The sequence below is a fragment of the Lissotriton vulgaris genome, chromosome 5, assembly GCF_964263255.1.
Source record: "Lissotriton vulgaris chromosome 5, aLisVul1.2, whole genome shotgun sequence".
Lineage (NCBI taxonomy): Eukaryota > Metazoa > Chordata > Amphibia > Caudata > Salamandridae > Lissotriton > Lissotriton vulgaris.
The window spans coordinates 1,051,541,807-1,051,565,348 of NC_141693.1; the positions used below are offsets into that span (position 1 = coordinate 1,051,541,807).

Sequence of the window (23,542 nt, forward strand, 5' to 3'; positions counted from 1 at the left end):
AGCCCTGCGAGCTGCAACTAACAAACATAACCCTAAACCGTCTGACTGCACAATATCCCTATATTTCTTGTGTGCGACTTGATGCCAAAGCTGCACAAAACAAAAAAACCCTCACCACTAAATAACTATCTTGCATTTTTACAGCGCGTAACTAACAAAGCACGTCCTGGCGCTTCAGTCTTACTAAAGGAGCCATATCCCCAGCAAGGCAGCCACTGAGGCTGTGCGTTGCTCACCTGTGAAAATGCGCGGCAAGTCGTGTTGAAGACGTTTAGAAGCTGCAGAGCAAGAAATCTGGCCACACTAAGGGCCTGATTACGAGTTTGGTGGCGCGACGCTGCATCTGCCTCGCTGCTGCACTACTAAACCCCTGGTGGGGACTCATGCCAGAATAAGAGTGTAACTTATGTCTGGCAGGCACTTCTTTGGCGTTCCCACTGTGGTGCCATTAACAAACAAGCACCCCAATGAGAACTCTAAAAACAGTTCCTGCACAACATAGACTTAAAGGTTCATGTCATGTGCCCCCCTGTGTGCATTCACAGGGTGCAGAGGGACCAGGGGGCCCTGTATAGCCTCCTTTGTTTACTCTCTGCTAGGGTTTACATGGAGTAAGAACCTCCTTGTAAACCCTGAGGTAGAGGAAACTCTTAACCCCTTCGCTGCGGGGCTAATTTCCCCACAGTGTGGGGGGGAGGGGGCCGCGCACGGCGCCGCTGTGCTCATGACGAGCCCAGGCTCGTCATGCAGCACGGTGCTCGTGTGCTGGTGACGAGCCTGGGCTCGTCATGACCACGCCCGCGCAATGGAACGCTCAGCACAGCGGGGAAATTAGCCCCGCGTGTGAGCGTTCCACGGCTCATGACGAGCCCAGGCTCGTCACCAGCACACGAGCACCGTGATGCATGACGAGCCTGGGCTCGTCATCAGCACAGAAGGGGTTAATAAGCTTGTCCCCCCAAGCATATTGATGCCTCTACGCTGCTGCAGCACCACCAGGGAACAGCGGTTCCCTGGCGGCTGTGGTAGGCCAGGGCTGTCCAACTGCCCAACTCGTAATCAGGCGGTCGGGAGACTGCCCCCGCGAGGCGAGTCTTCCTCTCTCATGACGTCTTGGCCAGGCATAGCTAAAGGGACAGGATGTTCGATATCCAGAGTGGCTGCTGCCATGGGAGAGACGTGTTTGAAAAAAAGTCTGAGTTATTAATCTTGAGTATATGCCTTCATTCAGAAAAGTTGGTGTTGGAAAAAGGAAGCATGCTATTGTACACTACACAAACTCCTGAGTGACTCCGTATACGTAATATTATGCCAACACAGTAGTACCGTCTCACCCCTTTGCTGCCTCACAAGTAAGTCTCACCTAACAACATGAACTTGGTATCAGTATTCAGTAAACACATTCAAAACACCGTGCTGCTGCCGCACCCCACGTCCCACCATGCTCCTGGGAAAGTCAATATGGTGACTCCTGCAAAGCCTTCAAGTCTGACCTTCTTGCATAATCAAGGAATACTTGTTAGCGCTCTCCTCGCTTTGGGCTCTTGAAATAAAGTAATGCGCTATCCACATCACCAGTGCCCACCTCTTAACAGCACACTTCCTTGTAATCAAGGGAAGGACCTTCTCGTGCTCTTGTGGGGTGCGCAGGGAAACAAAAGGGAGATGGGGTTAAGAGTGTTTGCATGGTGGGAGGGTAACACTGTGAGGGGAAACCGATTAATCCCTCCAAAATGCTGATTGCTTCGGAGCGAGGATGTGGCATAGCATTCAGATCTGCTGACTTTGGAACCCGGGAAAGGGTTCGATTCTGTTCCGTCTTTCCAAGTGCCTTCCAAAAATAAAATGCTAAGACGTGCCATCTGAAAATTTTAAGTAAAACAAAATGCTGATATTTATTGGTGCCTTTGTGTGATTTCAAAGGGAATCTTGATGGAAAAAATCAAGTGTTTGTCACCACGCCTTAATGCGCGTCACAGAGCTGGGCTGGAGGAGTGATTTTTCACTGCTGCTGTCCTGTAAATAACTGGGAGGAAAGCAAGCGTTTGTAAAAGATAAAGCACCGCGTCTGTGGAGCGGGTGCCGTGCTTAGCCAGGAAAACCTATGCACTCGGTAACAAAACAGTGCACAAACATAAAGGAACAAGCCAGCGCATGTAAACAAAATGCGAGCTGCGGCGGGCCAACAAAAAAAGTGCTCTCAAAGTATCCTAAATAACCTGAACAATAATAGCACATGTAACAGGGGCAGTCCTCCTGGGAAGATACCAAAGTCAAAAAGGAGGGGCTACAAAGCGTATTTACCAAACAAAAGCCGGCATTCACAAAAGACAGTAACCGGAACCAATGTAAAACATGGGCGGTGCTTGAAGCCCATATTATAGGAGAATGTTAGAATGCTTAGGCTGGAAACTTTCTGATTGGTTTGAAGACCGAATCACTTCGGCATTTACGAAGTTAGTGTAGATGTCTTCCTGAAAAAGGAAAATGGAGCACAAGGTTGGTTTCACTTTGCATACTGAGGTTTATTTTTGCATTGGATATTAATTTCCACCCACCTGCTATCTTTGTAGAGTGTACGGCTTTTATCCATCAAACCACAGATGAAACTCCCAACAGATATTTTCAGTAAATGAATGTGCTGGATCAGAATCAATTTCTAAGTGCTGTGCTGAATGATTGGTTTTAAAATGTACACCTACCACTGCATTAGGTTCTTCTAAGCCCTTCAGCACAATCAGCCAGCGTTAACTGTTTTTCTCAACAAAATATCATGGTTTGATTGAAATCCTCAGCACTTGCAGGCATTGTCATGCAAGAGCCAGAACGCCTGATCTTTATTTTTCATTTTATTGGCATTTCCATATTTATTTACACTCTTAAAATCGTATTGCTTCCAGATACATATCTACATTCCCTATCAAGGCCTATTTTTATTTAGATTTAAATATACCACTATGAAAATGAAGGTTCTGAAATCATGTTAAAAATCCACTCTGCCTCAACAATCTGCACCTTTGAAACCATGTCCTCCACTGTCTTACGCCCATTACTTTACTCAAGCTTGTTTCAGACAATATTGCTGCAATCATTTTTTTTGTTGAAATATTTATATTAACATTTCTGTAATAGAAACTCAGTGCATTACATTACATGTGAAATTGGCTTCATTTCATGTGATAATCGACATTGGGCATTACAATCTTGCCTCTGGATTGACATCTATCTTGCACGCAATACAGTCAATATTGCTGCAATTATGCTGAATTGGCCATAGTCCATGATACCTGGCCAGCGGATTCTGTTGCTGAAAAGACGCACTGTAGTTTATCAATGACTTAAACCCATGAGCTGGGTATCTTAGTGTTTACCTTGCAGCCATGAGATATTGGACCTGATCTTCTCATTAAAAAAAACGCATAGGTGAATGTCCTACTGTTCAACCGTATTACCCTTTCTATAACCCCAACTTCCGTTTCCTCTGTGGCACTTCGCCCGCTCCAGAATTTAACACTGGTACCATAGAAATTATCTTTCTATAGTGGGGCATTTAATGAAGAATGTTGTCTGTGAATTTGTAGACATACAAATGAAAATGTGTGCTTTTTTTTCTGTAGGAGAAGGTGAGCCAGCTGAAAGATGAGGTTCGCTTGCAGTATGAAAAGATGCATCAAATCTTGGATGAAGATCTTAGGAAGACTATGGACATCCTGGACAAAGCTCAGGCAAAGTTTTGCAATGAAAATGCTGCCCAGGTTCTTCACCTGAATGAGCGCATGCAGGAAGCTAAGAAGTTGCTTAGCTCTGTTCAGGTCATGTTCGACAAGACAGAGGACATCAACTTCATGAAGGTACATTATTCTGATGGTTAATAGTCGGACAACAAATGTCTAAGACTGTATTCCCTGATCACGTTACTGTAACCGAAGGAGCTGCAAATGCTTGCATGGTCCCATTTGTAACACACATCAGGAATGCCGGCACGATCTTAGTGTGTGTGTGTGTGTGTGGGGGGGGGGGGGGGGTTTATCTTATTTGCATGTTGATGTAGCTCATCACAAATGAGGAAACACTGTCTCAGCACACAATTATAGACACAGATTCAGGGGGCACATTGACTGTGCACAACAGAGGGCACCCCTTGGGAGGGGCTAAAGGATTTCCTGTGGAACCCCCTCTTAGACAGCACAAAAAGGCCCCTACTGTTCCTCCAGGGGTCACATGTTGTGAGGGGCTAAAACATTTGCTATGGATTCTTCCACTCTGCAACCACCAGAAGGAGGATTAGGCGGTGGGGGTAATCACGTACTGCATCCTAATGCCCCAGTTTAAATTGGAGGCCAAGTCACTGTCTCTAGGCTTCTTTAACACCTTCGACGCTCATGACGAGCTCAGCTCGTCATGAGGTACACCTCCATACACTCATGACGAGCTGAGCTCGTCATGAAACAATGGGAATCAAGAAATATCAGCACAGGAGGAAAATAACACTAGCATCGATGGTGTTAGCTACTCCACCTTTCACTGATGTGTACCACCAAGGTAAGTACATTACGCCTGCTCTGGAGACAGCATATTCATTTTGATAGGATGCACCGACCGGGTCTGCATTCACCACACCAAGTTAAAAGATGTGCTGCAGTGCATTGTGCACTATCTGTCATATGGGCCATGAAATACTATTACTAACCTACTGTTACAGACTGCACTTTTAAACAAAGAACTCCTGAAATGTGAGGTTTTGATAGGAAACTGGAGGCTTGACTCTCCTGTCATCCTCTCTTAGCAAAAGTGATACAAAGGTAAAATTGAAGAGCATGGGAGGCCTAAAAGGAGTGGACAGACTGGTTGGGCCTGTTGGTACCAGGCTACTAATCCGTTTTTATTTTCTTATTTCTGTTGACTATTTAAGGAATCGTTTTTACAGCAATTAGCATACTTCAGTTGTACTTCATGTAGGTTGGTGAGGTCTCCATTATTAACCTTTAGTGCCAATTAGTTGTATTTAAAATGTATATATAGCAAATAATGGCTAATTTGAATCCTTTACCTCGATTAGCCGGTAACATTAATCAACCGCTTCAATTGCACTTTAGCGATAAAAAAAAAAGACAAAGTAAGATAAGTTTGAAAAAATAACAAACATCTAAAAAATAGTATTTGAGTTCAAAGAGTATAAAGTAAGTTATAAGGAGGAGTTTTGGGCACTGCGGGGCATTAAAGGAAAAGTGCAGAGGAACTGGCCACATAAGTAGCGAAATGAGAGTGGTCATAGAGGTTAGAAGAAGGTGGTAATTGGTATCCTATATTTTTTAGGGGGGGAAGTGAGAACAAAATCAAGTGGACACATGAGGTCCACTGGAAAATCGTTTTTCACATTATGTGGTTAAATCTTTGCTTTCGGACAATGTTCTCTTTCAAACCAGGTTCAAATTCATGATTTTGAAGATAAAATGAAGCTAAAGTTGCGTGTTTAAAAAAAAAAAAACTTTATTCCTAATGGCGGATTTCCTATCGGACGTTTTTTTCCTAAAAGTAAACACTGTCCCACTTGGAACACCTTCTGTTGCAGCCATTTAATATAGTGTTTGCACAAAGCTGAGCTTTAGTTGCATTTGTCCAGTTGTGCTATAGGTGTTTGACCTGCTGTTATTGTCTTTCTCCCACCAAGTATTGTTGAGATATGGGCGACTCCATATGTGAACATTCTTTTGAGTACCTTACAGTGCTAAATAGTGGACAATGATTACAAAATTGATGGCTGCAAGCCAGTGAAATAGGTTCCTACTATGAATATTGTTTTAGAGTGATGAGCTTGCAGGGTCAGCTTCTAAAGTCTGATGTGAGGGCACTAGAATGAAATAACCCTACAAGCAAGCAGCTCCTCCAGCATGTCTTAATTTGCTTTGAAAGGAGCACCGAGTAATAGTTTGTTAAAGTTGTCTCCTGGAGTGACTGGTTCTCAAAGGTATCCAAGACCATGTTGCTCTTATTTCAGCATGCAACTGCCACTAACTGCCTTTCTTTTTCCATCCTAGAATACAAAGTCTGTGAAAATCTTGATGGACAGGTAAGAGCTTTTTTTTTTTTTTTTTTTTAAACTGCATGCGTTGTTGAATACAGTCTCTGTGTAATATGTTTGTTATCTTGTGCCTAGTTGGATGGATAATGAGTCATATTTAGAGGATAGTTCTATTGTGTGATAAGAACATGTTAGCGATATCGAGCTATTGCTCTGTCTGGCTGCCTCTGCTAAGCTGTGAATATTGCATTTTCACTTTGAAAATTGTCCTAGGAAGAATGGACTGAACCTCAAGCAAAATGGGAAATGTCCTTATCTAGATAAGCGTTTGAGCATTGACTCAAATTCAGACACCCCATATGGTAGGAATATGAAGGGATTTTTTTTCCTTGGCACAACACTGCTTAATCCTAGACTGGAAGGTTTCTACTTCGGGTTAGGTGGATCCAAGGCACTGAATGAAAACCTCTCAGTTCAAACATTGTGTTTTGTTTATTTCTTTACATAGTTATCTTTACTGCTTGAAAAGTAAGGGCTCATGCAACAAAGATAATGGTTGCTATTACATGCTATTAATTACTATTACATGGCAACACGCGCATTGCTTGGTCATGGATGTAAATAGTGAAAATTTGCTAAACCAGTGGTGGAAAAAAATCATTAACTGCTTAGATTAGTAAAATCCTGGATTCCTGAATATCTCTGACCCTCCTTCTACATATTTCTTTTGATCTCCATTTTGGTATTGTGATGCCTGTCTCTCCCCCATTAACACATACACACATCTACCAGGAGGGACTGCCTACCTGTGATAGGATATTTGCACCATCGCACTCCTTGCCTCAGACCCCTTTGCATGTTTGTATCCCTTAGAGCGTACTCATTCTTTCTGCATTCCGATACAAGGGATAAAAGTGGTGAATAAGTTGATTGATGGACGATTTCTCTGTAAAAACGTACTGTCCCAGTGCAGCTGTCATTAGGGCAACTAGTTGGATGGCACCAGCATAGAGGTGTTAGAGTGGCTCTTTGCGACCAAGTTATGCTATTCAATCAGGGCAGCCGTGCTTGCAGTGGGGCGCTTATCTAAATGTAGTATTAATATGCAAAAGCCCCACTTTAATAGAAGTGTTTTGAAATAAATGCAGAATTTCACGATGGAGACAGAAGTAAAAAAATTGGCAGGTTAACGCTTTGGCATTTAAGATCTCGAAGGAAATTCTTGCAGATGCTACATTTCCCTACTAGAAGGATAGTGGTGCAGTCTTTGGAAAAAAAACCTCTCTCCTTGATTACGGCAACTCCCTGTATCTTGGGAGTCCGTAATATGTGACCTAAAGGCACCACATGTTCTAAAATGACACCGTAGGAATTCTTCAAAATGACCAAAGCATCAATTAGCCAGACCAGCCCTCGTAGCTCTGCACTGGCTTCCTGTTTCAAAAGAAATTCTCTTCAAGGCACTCTGTCGCACAGCAGGCTATCCATGGAAAAGGCCCATCTATAATTCGATCCCTGCTTACCCCTTAAGCTCCAGGAAGGGCTCTTTGCTCTAACCAACCAGAGACCTCTGGTAGTGCCTAAGATTAAAAGAGCATGGAATTGGAGGCGGCCTCTTTGTTTTCCTCACCTCCAGGCTCTGGAGTGCTCTTCCACCTTCCCTTGGTCAGCTGTCAGAAGCCTGTTTGAGGATAATGCTAAAAACTCACCTTTTTAAATCTGGCTTGAGTAAATAGTTCATCTCAGTTTCGTGCAGGGGTTGTTTTGCATCCAGTGACAGGAGGCACGGTTTGGGTAACCATGCGCTATACAAGTACAACTGAATTGGATTTCAAAATTCCTCAATTACACTAATTGGAACAGAGCATTTATAAGAAGTCCCATATTGTCTTGGTTACCACATGAATCTACTTTCAATTGATAGATGCCTTCATATACCAAAGGCCCTTCCGGTGGCATCCTTGATTCTCTGCTGCAGGTGCCCACTGCACTGCACAGCTCAGCCTGCAGCACGGCTAAGCTACTAGAAGAATTGCCAGCTAGGTCTGTCAGTGTGCGTAACTGTTGCTAATTTACGGAAATAGCTGCCACTGGTGACCCTTCCTTAGCCATAGTTACTCCTCCTTCCTTTTTAATATTTTGCCACAATTCCTCTGCTGGGAAAGGGATGCAGATAAACCATTTGCAAGTAATATCCTAGATGTTCAAAAGCTTTGGAAAAATAGAAAAATGTGACCAGCAATAAAATTGATGTATTCTACAGACAAAAGCACGGTGAATTTGGACTGTCTCAGACCTTCAATGTCAAAGTAGATCCAGAAGGGATTGCTCCATGACAGATTTCCTGGATAACCATTGACCGTGAATGAGCTTTGTTTAGAAGAACTATATGTGAATTAATTTTGTCTGGGTGTCCTGTAAATGTGGCATGGATTTGGAAAAAAACACTGGATTGGTTCCGCACCACAATAACAAAATCCATAACTGTACATAATTATTAACAGTAAAACCAAGTCACTGCTAATACAAAATAGTCTTGTCATTCATCCGATGGCTGCTTAGGAGACTACGTTTTATTTGATTACAAGTCGAATTGGACACTATCCACCCTTTGCCATATGTTCTCAATGGAACCTACTGGCTTTACGCTTTCCTAATGCTATGGTGATCAAGCCATTTACCCCAGGACATTTCATTATGAATGAGGATGGATAATGGACATCTGCATAACTTCCGTTTTCTTTTGGATTGTTTGTTAATACTGCAAATAGAAACCACTTGGTAGCATTAGCTCTGCGCAATTAACAGCACCAGTTGCAATTGGACAATAACAGATTTTGATTGATCTGTGGCTGGTCTACCATTTTGCCCTGAAGAAGTCCTAAGTCAAGAGGACTAAATGTGTTGGCTGATAAAAAAAAAACAAAACTTTTTTTGATTAAATGGAATTAAAAAAATTAGACGACGATTTTGCATTAGCAGTGCCTTGATTTTACTGTTAATATTTATGTACAATTACGGATTGTTATTGACCGATTGTGGTGACGAACCAATCCAGTGTTTTTTTTGTGGTGTATCCCGTTTAGTGGGGAGGAGCTCCTGGACAGGGGGGCCCTTTTGGTTTGTTAGCACACCTTTTTGTCTATTGTTTATACTGTATGGGTGATTGTACAGTTGCTGCATTTTATGTATGGTCCACTGTCCACTGCTGTAGGTTTATAGGACCTGGATTTGGCTCTCCAGCCCACAGTGATGGCTGGTAACGTTTGAAAGTGGAGCGGCGTAGGTTCCGAATGAGTGACTTGTAGCGAGCAAGCCCAACTGTCAAAAAGCTAGGGTTCTCCCCCCATAGCCATAGAAAAGTTAGAAAAAAGAGGGTAAACAGTGCATTTTCAAGCAAATTTGAGGAGGATAGAAGGTTAATAAGGAAAGTGTCGTTATGACGTCAATAAAGATTTCACACTGATGTAGGTAGCTGCTAATTCAGTATAACTACAGAACTGCATAACAGACTTTGAGAGATCAATGCGGAGTACCACACAAAATTCCTTATTTTGTGATACCTGTGCAAATGAAATCTTCTGAGGAAATGCAAGTTATTGTGATTTGTTGGACTTGCTATGACAGCAAGGAATAAAACTTCTATTAATTAATGCAGTGCACCAGAGAACCATAGAATTGAATCATGGGTCTGCATTGTGCATTCCGTGCATTTTCCTTCATTGCGCTGGATGCCGCTTTAAAAAGGTGCGCACAGTGCAAGGAAGGAAAATGCACCGTATTATGAATGTACTGTCCACAGGGCAGCCGCGAACTTGCGCTGCCCCCAGGGCAGTGCATTCATGTGAAAAACAGAGCGGCTGCTTTAAAGCAGCTCCGTGTTTTCACAGTGCACGCGGCAACCAACCTGCACTTTGAAGGGGGATTAGAGATCCCCTTGCGGGTGGGTTCAGTCAGTGACTGCACCCACTTGCAAGATGTCTAGGGGGGTCCATAGGGCCCCTATTCCCCCCTCCAGAGGGCTGCTTTCAGTGTGCTGGTGCACTCAGTGCGCCTCATGAGAGCTTCTTTGCCTTTGCGCCCGTGTCTGCAATACGAAATTCCCTCATTTGCATATGGCACCCCACCATGCAACTGAGGGAACGCCCCCAGAAGATAGCACTGGCGCTTTATGTACGCCCACACCTTCGGTATTACAGCAGTGGCTGCACAAGCACCTGTGGTCCCTTCTGTATTACCAAATGCCTGTTGTGCCCCTAGGGCACTTTGCATAATATGATGCCGTATTACACAAAGTGCCCCAGGGGCGCAACAGAAGTTTTCACCTGCTTTGCGCACCCCCAGGGCACTTTAGTATTACAGAAAGGGCTGCAGACGCTTGTGCAGCCCCTGCTGTAATACCCATCGCTGTCGGTTTATCTTCAGGGGGCATTCCCTCATCCTATGCAGTGCAATGCAGGCTAGCATTAGGAACTGCGTCAGGCAGCCAATGCAGACACCACTCACATGCTGTTACACATCATGAACGCAGCGCCAGGATTGGCGTGAGCAGGCAATCTCCCCACTCATTTGGAAACCAGAGGTTGTAGCTTTGATCAACCCCCGTTCCCTAATATGCAGGTGGAAAGAGGCATCTAGTGCGCATGTCAGGCTGGCCAGGGAAAGGTTGCTGGCCAACCTGCACATTGGACCTTGGTGCCCTGTGCTCGATTGCTGCCGGCTCCAGTATACTGCAGAGGTGTCTATCAAAAATCAAAGCCCCACCCATATCACAGCCGCAGACTCCCGAAGTTAAAGACTGGCTGCTGCGGACACAGACATGAAGCAAGCAAAGTTAATTTACGTATGTGCCAGTCATAAAAGAGGACTAAAAGAGGAGTGTGGTAACATGCCAACGCAGGAACCGCTCTTGCAAGCCTATTGTTACAGACATTTTAGTTATCCAGTGGGCGCCCAGTAAGGACTATTTTAATTTTTTGTCTCGTATGCATGCTGTTAAATATTTCCATGTAAGGAAGTTGATATTTGATCACTCTAATAATTGAGGTTTTTTTTCCAAGTGGGTCTACTTTAGCTTTTTTGGGTTCGCTCTGAAGTGCTTTTATTCAATTTTAACGTGTTGTATTGTGTACACTAGTAACTTCTGAAATAAAATGTATGTATGTGTATATCTTTCTTGGCATAATAGAACGCAGAACTGCACAGGAGGCACTCTCCCTCCTGCCAAAATTGGACACCTGAACTCCAAACTGTTCCTGAATGAGATTGCCAAGAAAGAGAAGCAGCTGAGGAAGATGTTGGAAGGTAAAAATGGCGCCTATGCCAGTTGCATCGTGTGCATCACGCTGAAGCCTCTGTTGTGTTGGAGTTCATGTGTAGAACTGTACGCTAGGGGTCATAATAACTTTTGCTTTTCCACAGTCATTAGCTGGACGTCGCATCTAAAGTGACTTTGCCTTAATATTGTGATACTGTGTGGTTCCAGTAAGTTGCTTTCGGACCCACATCTCCTTCCCCTGTCATGATTCTTGGGTAGAATCCACTGATAAACAGATGCGGTAAGCTGAAAAGTGTGGAAGTGGTTCTTTGGTTCTTTCATGACTGATCACAGTGGTTGTTTCTCACGCCACATACTCCAAATAGGAAACGTCCTGTGTTATTTGCCCACTTAGTAAACTATGGGTTTTCTATGGATTTTTTAGTTCTGGGTCGGCAACAAAGATTTATAGACGATACATGAGGTTATATGTGCTGTGGAATGTGGACATCATGAAGGTTGGTTTTAGATAGAGTGCATTCAGATCTGGCAACAGGAACCCTGATCAAAGATCCTACTAAAAAGGAGAGAAAAGCATACTACGCAAGACATTCACATTCATAATGTATTTAATCTTGCAGCATATCTATGCCTAGATTTAGTGCTATTTTTTTTTTCTCTTGAAAAACAAAAGGACTACATAAGTTTTATCTGTGGAAACATTAAGGTAATGCCAATCAATTAGTCTACTTGAAGAGCGCGCTTGTCATCCGTAAGGGTATCCTGGTAGGTTCCTGGTGATCAGCCGAATAGCCAGGCCTTCAGCTACATATGGAACTTAGTTGTATGGGTAATTCGCTCCATGTCTTCGCTGCCAGGTAGGAATAGTGTTCGCCACTCAGGGCCGAACTGCCTGTAGCGTGCACCAGGCATTTCCCTGTGGGCTGCCAGGGTGGGGGTAAGGGGGGAGCTGGCAATATAGGCCCCCTGTAACAAAATTGACTGAAACTGGCCCTAGCAAACAGCTCAGCTGCACCCCCCTCCTGGGGGCCGGCCGAGCAGTTTGCCAGGGCCGGTTTCAGTTCCCGGTCCGGTCCTGCCTCCACTCTTGCTTCGCCGGATTCAGGGGGTGTGGGTTAGCGAGAGGGAGACAGGACAGAGGTGTTGGGTGGGCTGGTTAAAGTTCAGGCAGTAGTTCATGTGGGCTGGTCTACTGTTGTGTAGGGCCTTGAAAGCAGGAGTATGATCAGTACTCAAAGACATTTCTCAAAAGATAGTTACTCAAAAGCTTGGGTGCCAAAACAAAGCTTTTGCCATTTCCCGCTGAGGTTATGGGTTTTGAATTTCAAAGAAATTGTTTCATGCTGTTGGTATGTTTGTGAGGGTGGGAACAGTGGCTGGTTGTTGAAGTGAGTGGTGTTTTTGCGTGTTGGTCTCCGGCAGGTGATCTTATAGTCCCATTTTTCAATATCCTCTGCTGGGATCACTTGATATTCTCATGGGCCTTCGAGTGTCATTGTCACCTCTTTAAATTATTTCTTCATCAAAGGAGCATCACAACCCTGGACTGCTCATAACAGATCGTCCTATTTTGCAATTCTGCAAACTGGAACCTGTGTGACATGTTCAGTATATAGTTTTTAACTCGTGGTCCTAGCTATTTTGTTTTTTTCTATACTATTGTGCGTCCTTCCAGTGTGATGTTGTGCACTTTAAATTGCGTTGCACTTTTGATGTCCTCTGTATGCTCTTTGTATAATCCCTAGCAGTTGGAGTGGGGGCTGATGGGTGCTGGGAGTAGATTTACCATTAAGGAAACCGTCGCAAGAGGGGACCGAAATGCACATAATTGGCCAGTATGTATATATTGAACAAATGATTCAGGTGGTACCACGAGCACAAAACTCTGGATGTAGCAGACGGTCGCACCACCTAATCCCTCGTAGGAGCACCCTCTAGGCCAATTTCCCAAATTGCGGGTCGCAAGACTATTTTTAGTGGCCATAAATAGACGCCTTTTAAATTCTGTCTTTAAAAACGGAGTTCAAGTGTCAGACCATGTCTGCTGCCAAATTGGTGCTTATTCTTTTAACATGGGGATTGGGTTTTACTTTTCTTCCTCGGGACTGCAAAGTGAGAGGATTTTTTTAAAAGTAAATTATGTAACTACCTTGCTGGAGTATGTATTTACAAAATGTAAATACATGCAAATGAACTGTATGCATTCAGCAGTTAAGAAAGCAAAAATGAATCTCCTTGTTTTGTATTTCTTAAAATTGGAAACAGATTTTAATAGGATAGACAATTCAAGACACTTTACTTAATGATGCACATATGATGATCACAAACATATTTCGACACACTTATATTTTTTTAATATAGTTTTAGTGATAAAATTGTGTCTGTGCAAATGTAGTGCCCATTTCAGTGGAAAATGTGTGGTCTGTAAATGACCATGCACTACCATGAGATGCTTTATTTGCATTCAGAAATCGCTTTGTCTCATGTCTATTAACCCCTTCCATGCTGATGACGGTGACGGCTCCTGGCACACAGTGCTCGTGTGCTGATGACGGCTCCCGGCCGTCATGACGGCACCCTCGATCAGAATGTGCTGCACAGGTGCAGAAAGGGGTTAAAGGTAGATGGGTTGCAAAAGTTTGTCCTTATAAAATGTGGGTTGTGGATCTGAAAAGCTTGGGAAGCACATGTGGGTTGTGGATCTGAAAAGCTTGGGAAGCACTTCTCTAGGCACAACCGCCATCCTCACACTAATAACCGCTACACTGCAGTGTACACACAACAACACCCAATTGGCCATGTGCACTATAAAGCCCGTAACGTTGCATAAGATCATATTCCTGAAATGTACTGTGCAGGTCATCCTCCAGAAAGATGTTTTATACTTGGTGGCGAGTGCTTAATTTTATTGGGTAACCAGTATATGCTCAGCTGAGGGCGCATGTAGGACCAGCTGTCCTTATACCTTTCGATGTATTGCTGATTAATTGCATCATTGTTTATTTTGTTTTCTAGGTCCTTTCAGCACACCGGTGCCATTCCTTCAGAGTATTCCTATGTATCCATGCAGTGTAAACAGCTCTGGAGCCGAGAAGCGCAAGCACTCCACCGCCTTCCCAGAAGGCAGCTTCCTAGAGCCCGCTTCTGGCACAGTTGGGAGTCAGTACATGAGCCAGTCGGCATCTGCTGGAGAAGGCCAGTCTGCACAGCCCATGGTGCCTTGTAGCTCCACACAGCACATTGTTGGACTTCCCAGTGGCCCGCAGTCCGTTCACTCCAGTTCAGTTTTCAATCCATCTCACTATCCCAATAGTACATCGTCTCAGCAGTCGGTGCTTTCGCAGTATGGTGGTCGCAAAATTCTTGTCTGCTCCGTAGACAACTGTTACTGTTCCTCTGTGTCCAATCACAGTGGGCACCAGCCCTACCCCAGGTCGGGCCACTTCCCATGGACCGTTTCATCACAGGAGTACTCTCACCCGCTTCCACCAGCAGGCTCTGTACCTCAGTCGCTTCCAGGACTTGCAGTGAGAGATTGGATTGATGCTTCGCAACAGCATGGCCGGCAGGATTTCTATAGGGTCTATGGTCAACCTTCCACAAAGCACTATGTCGCCAGTTAACCAGGAAAGAGTGTCAATTCTTGTCAGCTGTGCATTCAGAGTGAACACTGTGCCCACAGACCCATTTTTGGCGAGGCACGAGTTTAAATTTCAAATTAGAACAAAGTTGAAATCCGTTTTTTCGTTTTCTTTAATTAAAACCTGGTTTTGAGTTTGACCAGTTTTTGTCTTCCCTCTTTTAGAGCTTATAATAGGTAGTCTCCACGTATGTTAAAAGGGACAAACACTCTAATATATAATGTTGCTTTCCTTCCCTCTTTGTTGCATCACTGGATGTAATGTAAGCAAAGATCCATAGGACTGGGTTTCGGAATTTCAAAGGCCACCTATCATTGACTGGAATTGATTTCATGGACCTGTAAATACATAATGGCAGGAGAAAAATGCACAGAACAAAAGGGAAAATAAACTCTTATAAACGTGGCATTAGGCTGCTTCCATACTAGTTCCTTTGTTGGTTTCGATGCAAATTCCTCTAACAAGCACTTTGTATAAATGACGGACTTCCTGTTATACAGTGCAGCGGTATTTATTCTGTAAGCAATTTTAGATGCCAGACGCAAACATTGAAATAAATGTGATCCTTCAGAGGTGAGGGCTCCTCTGCCTCCTCCAGCAACCCCCACTCCCACCAGCCTGTGAGGGAGAAAGTGTACTTGAATAGACATCTATAAAGAACAGACTAGCCTATATTTTTTCAGGTGTTGGAAATGATCGAAGTAGAAATGCAGGGATCAGGGAAAGAAGTGTTTGGAAGGAACACTTGCTTGTAAATAATGTTAAGACAAAATACAGGGTATCGTTTTATAACTGTAATTCTGTATCTAATATTTTAAAATTAGCGAAGGGAAAACAATGAATTGTTTATTCTTACAAAATTATCGTTGGACCAAGTTTAAAGCCGTACATACTGAATGCATGTGTGTTAGATATGTGTATGTATCTATATTTCACACACATGCACAGACTTTAAAAGGTCTTAGCTTACAATTGAATTAATTCTTTCTTTGAAACATTATTCCGAAATATTTAGAACATTCCAAATCTGATATGTATGAAAAACGTGCAATTGAAAAGTTCCTTCACTTTTTAGTGCTTTTATTTACTGATTGGAAGTTTTTTTGTTTTTAATATTTACTTGACAATTTCTGTCTGGAGTGCCACAATCATACCTATAAGAAAATGTTTATGTATCTAAAGTGTAACTAAGGTCCAAGCACTTTCCTTTTTCTGCAGGAGCATTGATTAATAAATCGCATAATACCAGATTGTATCAGCGCAGCCAAGCAATATTCATTTCAAAGATGAACATCAGAATCTGAGCAAAGCTTCTGTGGCTCTGCTGAGCAGGCCTACTGTGGCGTAGCTTTTTTCTTCTTCAAATTAATTGTTAATAAATCTTTGTTTCGGATCATCACCTGAAGAGGTTTTAAGGAGACACTGGAGGGGCAGTTCTAATTGTATTGAGATTGCAGCTAGGTGTATGCTTCTCCCACCCATTCCCCTCTATCTTTTTGCTGGAAGTGATACCTATGAGTGAGACCATGTTCTTTCCCTGCTGATGGAATTTCAAACCACTTTTCCCCCCCCCCCTCACTTCCTTCGTAATATGTCTTGATGCAGAACATTTATTAAACAAGCTGGTCTTTGGAAAAAGAGAAATATACTATTTATGCAGAGTTCAAATCTTTATCAGTTGCTTTTTTTGTTTTTAGATTTTGCCTTTACCTTTTTTTTTGACTGTGCCGTAGTTTGGGCACGTATGGTTTGTCTGTAAGAGGTCCTAAGAGTTGACTGGAGTAGCTGTGAGAACAGTGGTCCACCCACCTCCTTTCCCTTCTCTGTGGTCTTCGTTCACTTGTTTTCTGCTCGCAGGGGCCGCTCTTAGTCGATCACCCTGCTACAACGAGATGAAACTTTAAAATGCCAAAATGGGAGGACCATGCACTATATCCGTTAAGTTCCAATGATTCTTACCTTCAAATGAAGTGTAAAATGCTGTGAAAAATGCACTGGACCACTCAGTGACATCGGAGTTGTGGGGTGGGAGGAGTACAAAATGATACAAATGTATATATTGACAAGTTTCCTTCATTGCGTGCTGTATACACTATGGCGCATACCAAAGTAGACTTCTTACAGAACATATTTGCTCAATAGCACAGGAACATTTGTTATCTGCTCTAGCCAGTTAAACTCTGAACTGCATTACTGTTGTACTATTAACTATCTGGTGGCTGTTTCGAACTGAGCAGGACGTCCTTTTGTATTCAGGCATGCATAACTCGGCGGTTCTGCATCTGTGTACCAATTTGTCTATTAACAAGAGGCCTGCTGTAGGAGAGCAGTCAAGGTGGGTTGAACGGTAGTTGTATGCAATTATCTTAAACGAGCCACAAGATTGGAGGAGCCGAGTATGCAAGACTATCCAATTGGAACTGGTTTGACGTGAGACATTCTGCCTGTCTGCTGCAAATGTGCTGCTGTGTCTCCGAGGGCAGGGAGGACAAGGCGCGTTTCCTTTGCCCCACCACAGTCTGATATGAGTATCAGATGTATGTGAATGCCTTGAACTTACTAAATCGATGAAAGAAATAGGGGTGGTGTGGGTGGGGGCGAGGGGGGGAGGCGAGGCGTGGGTTCTGAAGTAAAATGTCCTGGGAACTAAATTGTAAAAAATAAAAAAGGTAATAGCTCTGGCAGATTTTGCTTTTGTTTAGTTTTTTTTCTCTTTACATTTAAAATAGCTGGTTATGCGGGAGTTACCTTCATAACCCTCATTTCATGTCACTTTATCAATATTCTTTAAATAAAAATGTATACACCGAATTGACTACTTTTTCAGTTGTTTCTTTTTTAACCTGGTTTTCAAAGCCGAGTAATCGCCGACTCAAAAAATTATTTGACCTTTCATTGGTGCTCCCAGAAAGACTGACCTTTTCCCTGCCGAGTTTGAAGGACCGGATATAGAGAACACAAAAATCAGTCAGAAGCATTGTTCATACCCAGAAAAAACTGTCAAAAGCGCCTAGAGAGCAGTCTAGTTCTGCAGATGTACTGTTGGTGCCATTAAAACAGCCAGCTCAATCGGATAGTTACTCCCAGTATTTTTTAAAACCTCAATGGACTTCGGATACCATCAGGAGACAAGCCTGTATATGCAAAGGAATATGAATATGATATAGTGGAATATAATGCCAAAGTATTCGGATTATCAGACAGAGGACTATGGGGCATATGTATCGAAGGATACATTTGTGATTCTCAAATAGCGTTTTTAGAGAATCGCTATTTGAGAATCGCAAAACGCTATGTATGTAGGATTTGCAAATAATTTTGTGAATCCTACATATTCCTTAATTGCAAATTTTGATTCACAATTAAGGAATACCTCCTCATTCATTCAATGGGCCTAGAGGCCCATAGGAATGAACGGGAAGATATTCTTAATTTACGATTCTCAATTAGAGAATTGCAAATTGAGAATGAAATTTCAAGGGTGCCAGGGTGTCAAAAGGACACCCTGTTGCACCCCTGAAATGTGCATGTGTGCACATGTGGCACAAGTGCGCCGCATGGCACTTTGAAAAATGCAAAAAGGTGAATTTTTCAAATAAATCTCAAATTATTACCAACTTGAAGCTGGTGGTAATTTGCGATTTCTTAAGGAGAAATTGCACAACTTGAGTGCTTTTTACATCGCATTTAAGGAATCTCAAATTGCGATTCCTTAAATGCTTTTGCAAAATAAGGAATCACAAAGTTCGCAAGAGCTTTTTGGGATAATGCATCCCAAAAGGCTTTTTCCAGTTCACAAACTGGACGATTCTGAGAATTGGCCTGTTTGCGAACAGGGAATGGGCTTCATACATATGCCCCTAAGATTCTTAACTACTGAGACCTTCAACACCAGATGAATTTATCTACTGCAAAAGTCTGATGCAAAAAGATGCCGCCTACATTTCATGTAGCTAGATAATCGTTAGAGGACTATTGCTTCTCTGCAAAGGGCTGGCCACTTTATGCATGTGGTACTATAAATGAGTATTTGCAATATTGCTACACACGTCACTTTTGGGATAAGAAAATAAAACTTGCATCACAAACCTTTATATTCATCGGACCTGTGCTTGATGCGATCTGGCATTTTCACAGTGGTTAAGAGGTTGCTGAAACCTTGTGTAACCACAGTAATACTGTTAGAGTAAAATGATGCAGTGCGAAGGAAGCTGAATGTTGATGGTACCACATGGAAAGATAGTTATTTTACAGTACATGCCCGAAAAACACGAGGAGGCAACCACTATTGAACAACATAACATAGTAGCAAACATCAGCATTAAAGCATCTCTTGATGCCTCTGTTAGTGATGGGGTGGCCGATTACAAATGTGTTGCTGTAGATATGTTTGGCATACTTCGCCACCTGAGTAGTTTTTGTTCAGACGTCTCGAGTCATGAGATATGGTGTGATTCCTCTTTTTGGGCAGTGCGCATCGGCAGTCTCCATACATGCTAGCTTAATTCTTTTATTTTTTCCTTCCACCATCAGTTCCGAACATGCACACCGTGGTGTCTGATGACCTCTTGTTTAGAACATGTTTTTTCACCATTCGCCTCTGCATCAGAGCAGCTAGAGGCACCATTGAGTCTCTCCCCTTTGCAAAACCATCACACATCTGAGATGGTATCTTTCAATGACTTAGATTACCTAATAATGGAGGATATCTGTATGGTGCTGTAGACCTGCCCATGCACCAAGACACTACTTGGAGCCATCAGTATACCATAAGCCCCTGCAGCCCATGTGTCAGAGCCAGGGCCACCGAATAAGACCCAATGTAGAGGTAGAGCACTGCTCCAGAGGGATTTGGGGTTCATACAGGGTGCAGACACAAGGCAGGTCATGGACTTCTGTCCGCTTCAGGCTCTGGTCAGCATTGGCACGAACCATGGGTGCCGAGTCAGGCTCCTGGATAGAGCATTTAACTTCGCTCTCACATTGGAGAGGCTCCTCTAGACTAGGAGAACAAAAAGATCAATGCTGCTGGGAAAAGGGGTAGCTAATTCTCAAGCACTCAGTGCTACTACAGGGCACAATAGGAGAAGATACAAGAGATGCTTAAAGATCTCCCAGGCCAATATAGGATGCGTAGGAAAGAGATCGTAGATGTTAGCAAAGTCCTACCTGAATCCCAACATCCATTGTTAATGTTAAGGGGGTGTTTTGTATAGCGCTCAGCTACTCCGAGGAGTGTCCTGGCGCTTATTTTAACCTACAGCGGACAGAGGGCAAGACGGTGCAAGGGCGGACCTACTGAACAAACAGCCAGGATTTCAGATCTTTCTGAAAGCCAGCAAGTTGGTATTCCTGTGAAGGGTGACCGGCAGGGTGTTCCACAGCTGAGGTGCAAGACCCTGAAAAGACAGGCCACCCATCCGAGCTCTTCTTATGGCTGGGACTGAGACAAGAGCCAACGACTCTGACCTCCGAGATCTGGCGGGCTGATAGAAAGCCAACCGCTTTTGAATCTATTTGGCCCTGGTAGCATGCAGAGCCTTATAGGCCAGAGTGAGAGCCTTGAAGACTATCTGTTTCTGAATGGGCAGCCAATGGAGAGTCTGCAAGAGGTCAGAAGCCCTGGCTCGCCGATGAAGGCCATAAATGGCCTGCACAGCCGAATTCTGAACCACCTGCAGACGTTGGAGAAGGTACTCAGGCAGACCAAAGTACAGAATGTTGGCATAGTCGAGGCATGACCCAATAAGAGCCTGCAACATGATTTTCCTGTGCGCCAGGGTGCCATTGCACCTTGGGTGCTGCAGACACTGCATCCAGGGGCATCAACCCATTGTGCTGCGTAAAAAGAATGCTTGGCTCTGTATCTACAGGTTCAAGACGGAGGTTCAACAGCATCTCTTCGACCTCCCTTTTCACGGGGTGCACCTTTTCTGGCCTCGGGTTGATGAGATGTTTGAGAAGATTAAGAAAGTTATGGAGACCAACAAACCAAAGAAAGCCCTTCAAGCCCCTACATTTAGGAGCGCCTTTCGAAAGCACCAGCCCAGTCGGGGAGTGAAGGCAATCTCTCTTGCGCCACTGTACTCTTATCCCACCTATAGTCTCTCAGATACAACCCTTCCTAGGGCTAATCTTGGATACCATAATGGCGAAGACTAGTGCCTTTCAGCAGTGTCTTGCAGTTTTCCAGCAGTTGTCTTTTTCAGCCCAATCGTCTACTCTCCGTGGGAACAATCCTGCGACTCCTAAGGATGATTGCATCCTGAATCACCAATGTCCTATATTCAAAGCTCCATATGGGCCCCCTACAACAGTATCGTGTGGATTAATGGCATCAAGCAGATGATCACTGGGAAGATCTAGTGTTATTTCAGGCCAAGGCCTATGCTTTCTGCAGGGGTGAAACAGCAATAATTTGTTACGGGGCAAGCCTTTACAGAGCCAGTACCGCATGGGACAATCCCTTTGGACGCCTCTCGCATGGTGGAGTACGAGTCTCAACAATCGTGACTGTCCAGGGGATGTGGCCATCTCAACTCCTGGGTTGCCACATCAACTTCCTAGAGCTATTAGTGATTCCCTTGGCTCTAATAGCCTTCTTGAAAGTAATCGCTCACCAGGTGATCCATATCAGGACTTACATGACCACCATGTACTACTTTCAAAAGCTGTAGGGGACACCTGCTCTCTGTTGGCCCAGATATGTCATTAGGCAATCCTCCACAACAGTCAAAGCTTGGCACAGCACCTTGTAGTAACTGACAACTTTGCAGACACAATCTGTTCACAAATGGGTATGAGTGTGGGAAATACACCTCCAAGTCCTACAGAGGTTCTTCCAACATTAGGGCACTCTACACAGACTTGTTTACCCCCCCCCCCCCCTTTCTGAATACCAACATTTCACCTCCAGGTTTCCACATGCAGTCCATGCGCAATGCACTATGGACGAATTGGTAAGGGGTATTTGCCTATGTTTTTCATTCTCCCACAGCTTCTATAATGGTGAAAGCTCAGACGCTATTTGTGGTAGAAAGCACCATCTTGGTCAGGTCACCAAGGTTACCCTAATCTCATAGAGATGCCTCAAAATGGAAAAGGTTAGTTTCCCACTATTTTTATGAGCCATGATCCCTTAAAACCGTTAGTACAGGAAATGTTTGCCTACCAAAATTTCCATTTGCAAAAAGCAGGCCTCGCTTGTAGCTCCATTTGTTTGCTTTTTGCTGTCATTGAAGCCTACGTGCAAAATAGGGAACAGCAGTCTTTTTCTAAATACAGGTATTAAGGCTTTCATGGAGGGTCTAAAACTAGTAATTTCCCAAGACTCCCTTCGGCTACTGGGTGGAACCTGAATGTAGTCTTCACTAGCCTCATTGAATTTCTTTAATGTGAGCTGGGGTTTCTAGTATCTATTACCGGTCTTGGAGTTAGTGAGCTGCAAGCCTCTAACTATCCAAGAGCCGTTTACACTGGTACACCAGGACATGAAAGTTCTAAGAACCAACCCTATGTTTCCCACCTAAGGTGGGGCGTCTCCTTTTCCCATTACTGTAAGAACAGAGCTCCCGGTTTTCTTTTCATACCCAGGCCTCTGTTGTATTCTTTGTAACTTTGATTTTTAATCTCTCACGCCACCTCTATCATGGCCTCTTAGGGGTACTCATACACGCTGTGTAGTATTGCATAAATTCAGCTTGCGTTGATCACAGATACATATTTACTGTTCATCTGTACTACGGGCCACCACGCTGGTATCTGGCTGGACCTTGGCTGATAATCTGAAGTTCTGCTTTGTGCTTTACATTGGTATGTGGGTGGTCTCCTACCCCAGTTTTATCCTCAATTCATTTTAGTTTATGCACTTTGAATCTGTTGGTTCTGTACTGTTGAATGACTATATTACTGAATAACAATTTGTCTTGTAAGCTTTCTCTACTACGGAGGTGGACCAAGGCTGTGCTTTGAATACTGGTAATTCTGCTTACTAGATTCATCCTTCAAGTACCCAGATGGGCTCATTCATGCTTATTGCTTTATCTGTACCTTCATTAGACCACGTTTTGATATTTATTTTTAGTACCTGTTGCAATCCTGTTCACTACTGTCATTAGCATCTAGCCGGACCAATGCGGTCACCAGTAATATTGTCGGTCGTTTCTTAGGTTACCCTACATGCCCAAAGTTATCTGTCATGGCAATGGTCACACTGTTTTATTCTGTTTAAGCAGCAGGGGAAGAAAGTAGGCATGTGTGACATTCTATCTCTCGTCCTTCGCATACAGAGCCATAGCATCCAGTTCATAGCAATATGATCAGAGCACATCTGAGCTTCTCATGCAATCCACTTCCTTCTTTATACAGCGTCCTCCAAATATTTTGCTCTTTTCCAAAAATTTGTTACGGACATTGAGGGTGTATACCAAATACTGAGAAGTAGTTCAGTTTCACCCATGCCCCACGACTGGCTGAAAGATCCTTGTCATGCCAGAATAGCACAAATTGACACACTTTTTCCTGCTGGAGTTTATGGACAATAGCAAGACAATGAGCCTGACTCCATGCCCACACACTTTTGCCCCATAACTCAACCCCCAG

General features: G+C 43.6%; 1 protein-coding gene across 1 annotated transcript in view; it reads left to right on the plus strand.

The window, feature by feature from the left end:
- Positions 1–16,196, plus strand: part of TRIM8 (tripartite motif containing 8) — a 104,396-nt gene extending 88,200 nt beyond the window's left edge. Inside the window, exons 3-6 of the mRNA XM_086922695.1 lie at positions 3,618–3,851; positions 6,039–6,070; positions 11,211–11,326; positions 14,316–16,196. Of these exons, the coding sequence (XP_086778821.1) occupies positions 3,618–3,851; positions 6,039–6,070; positions 11,211–11,326; positions 14,316–14,923 (990 nt within the window). The 3' untranslated portion in view covers positions 14,924–16,196. The remainder of the gene's footprint in view (positions 1–3,617; positions 3,852–6,038; positions 6,071–11,210; positions 11,327–14,315) is intronic.
- Positions 16,197–23,542: the final 7,346 nt, after the last annotated feature.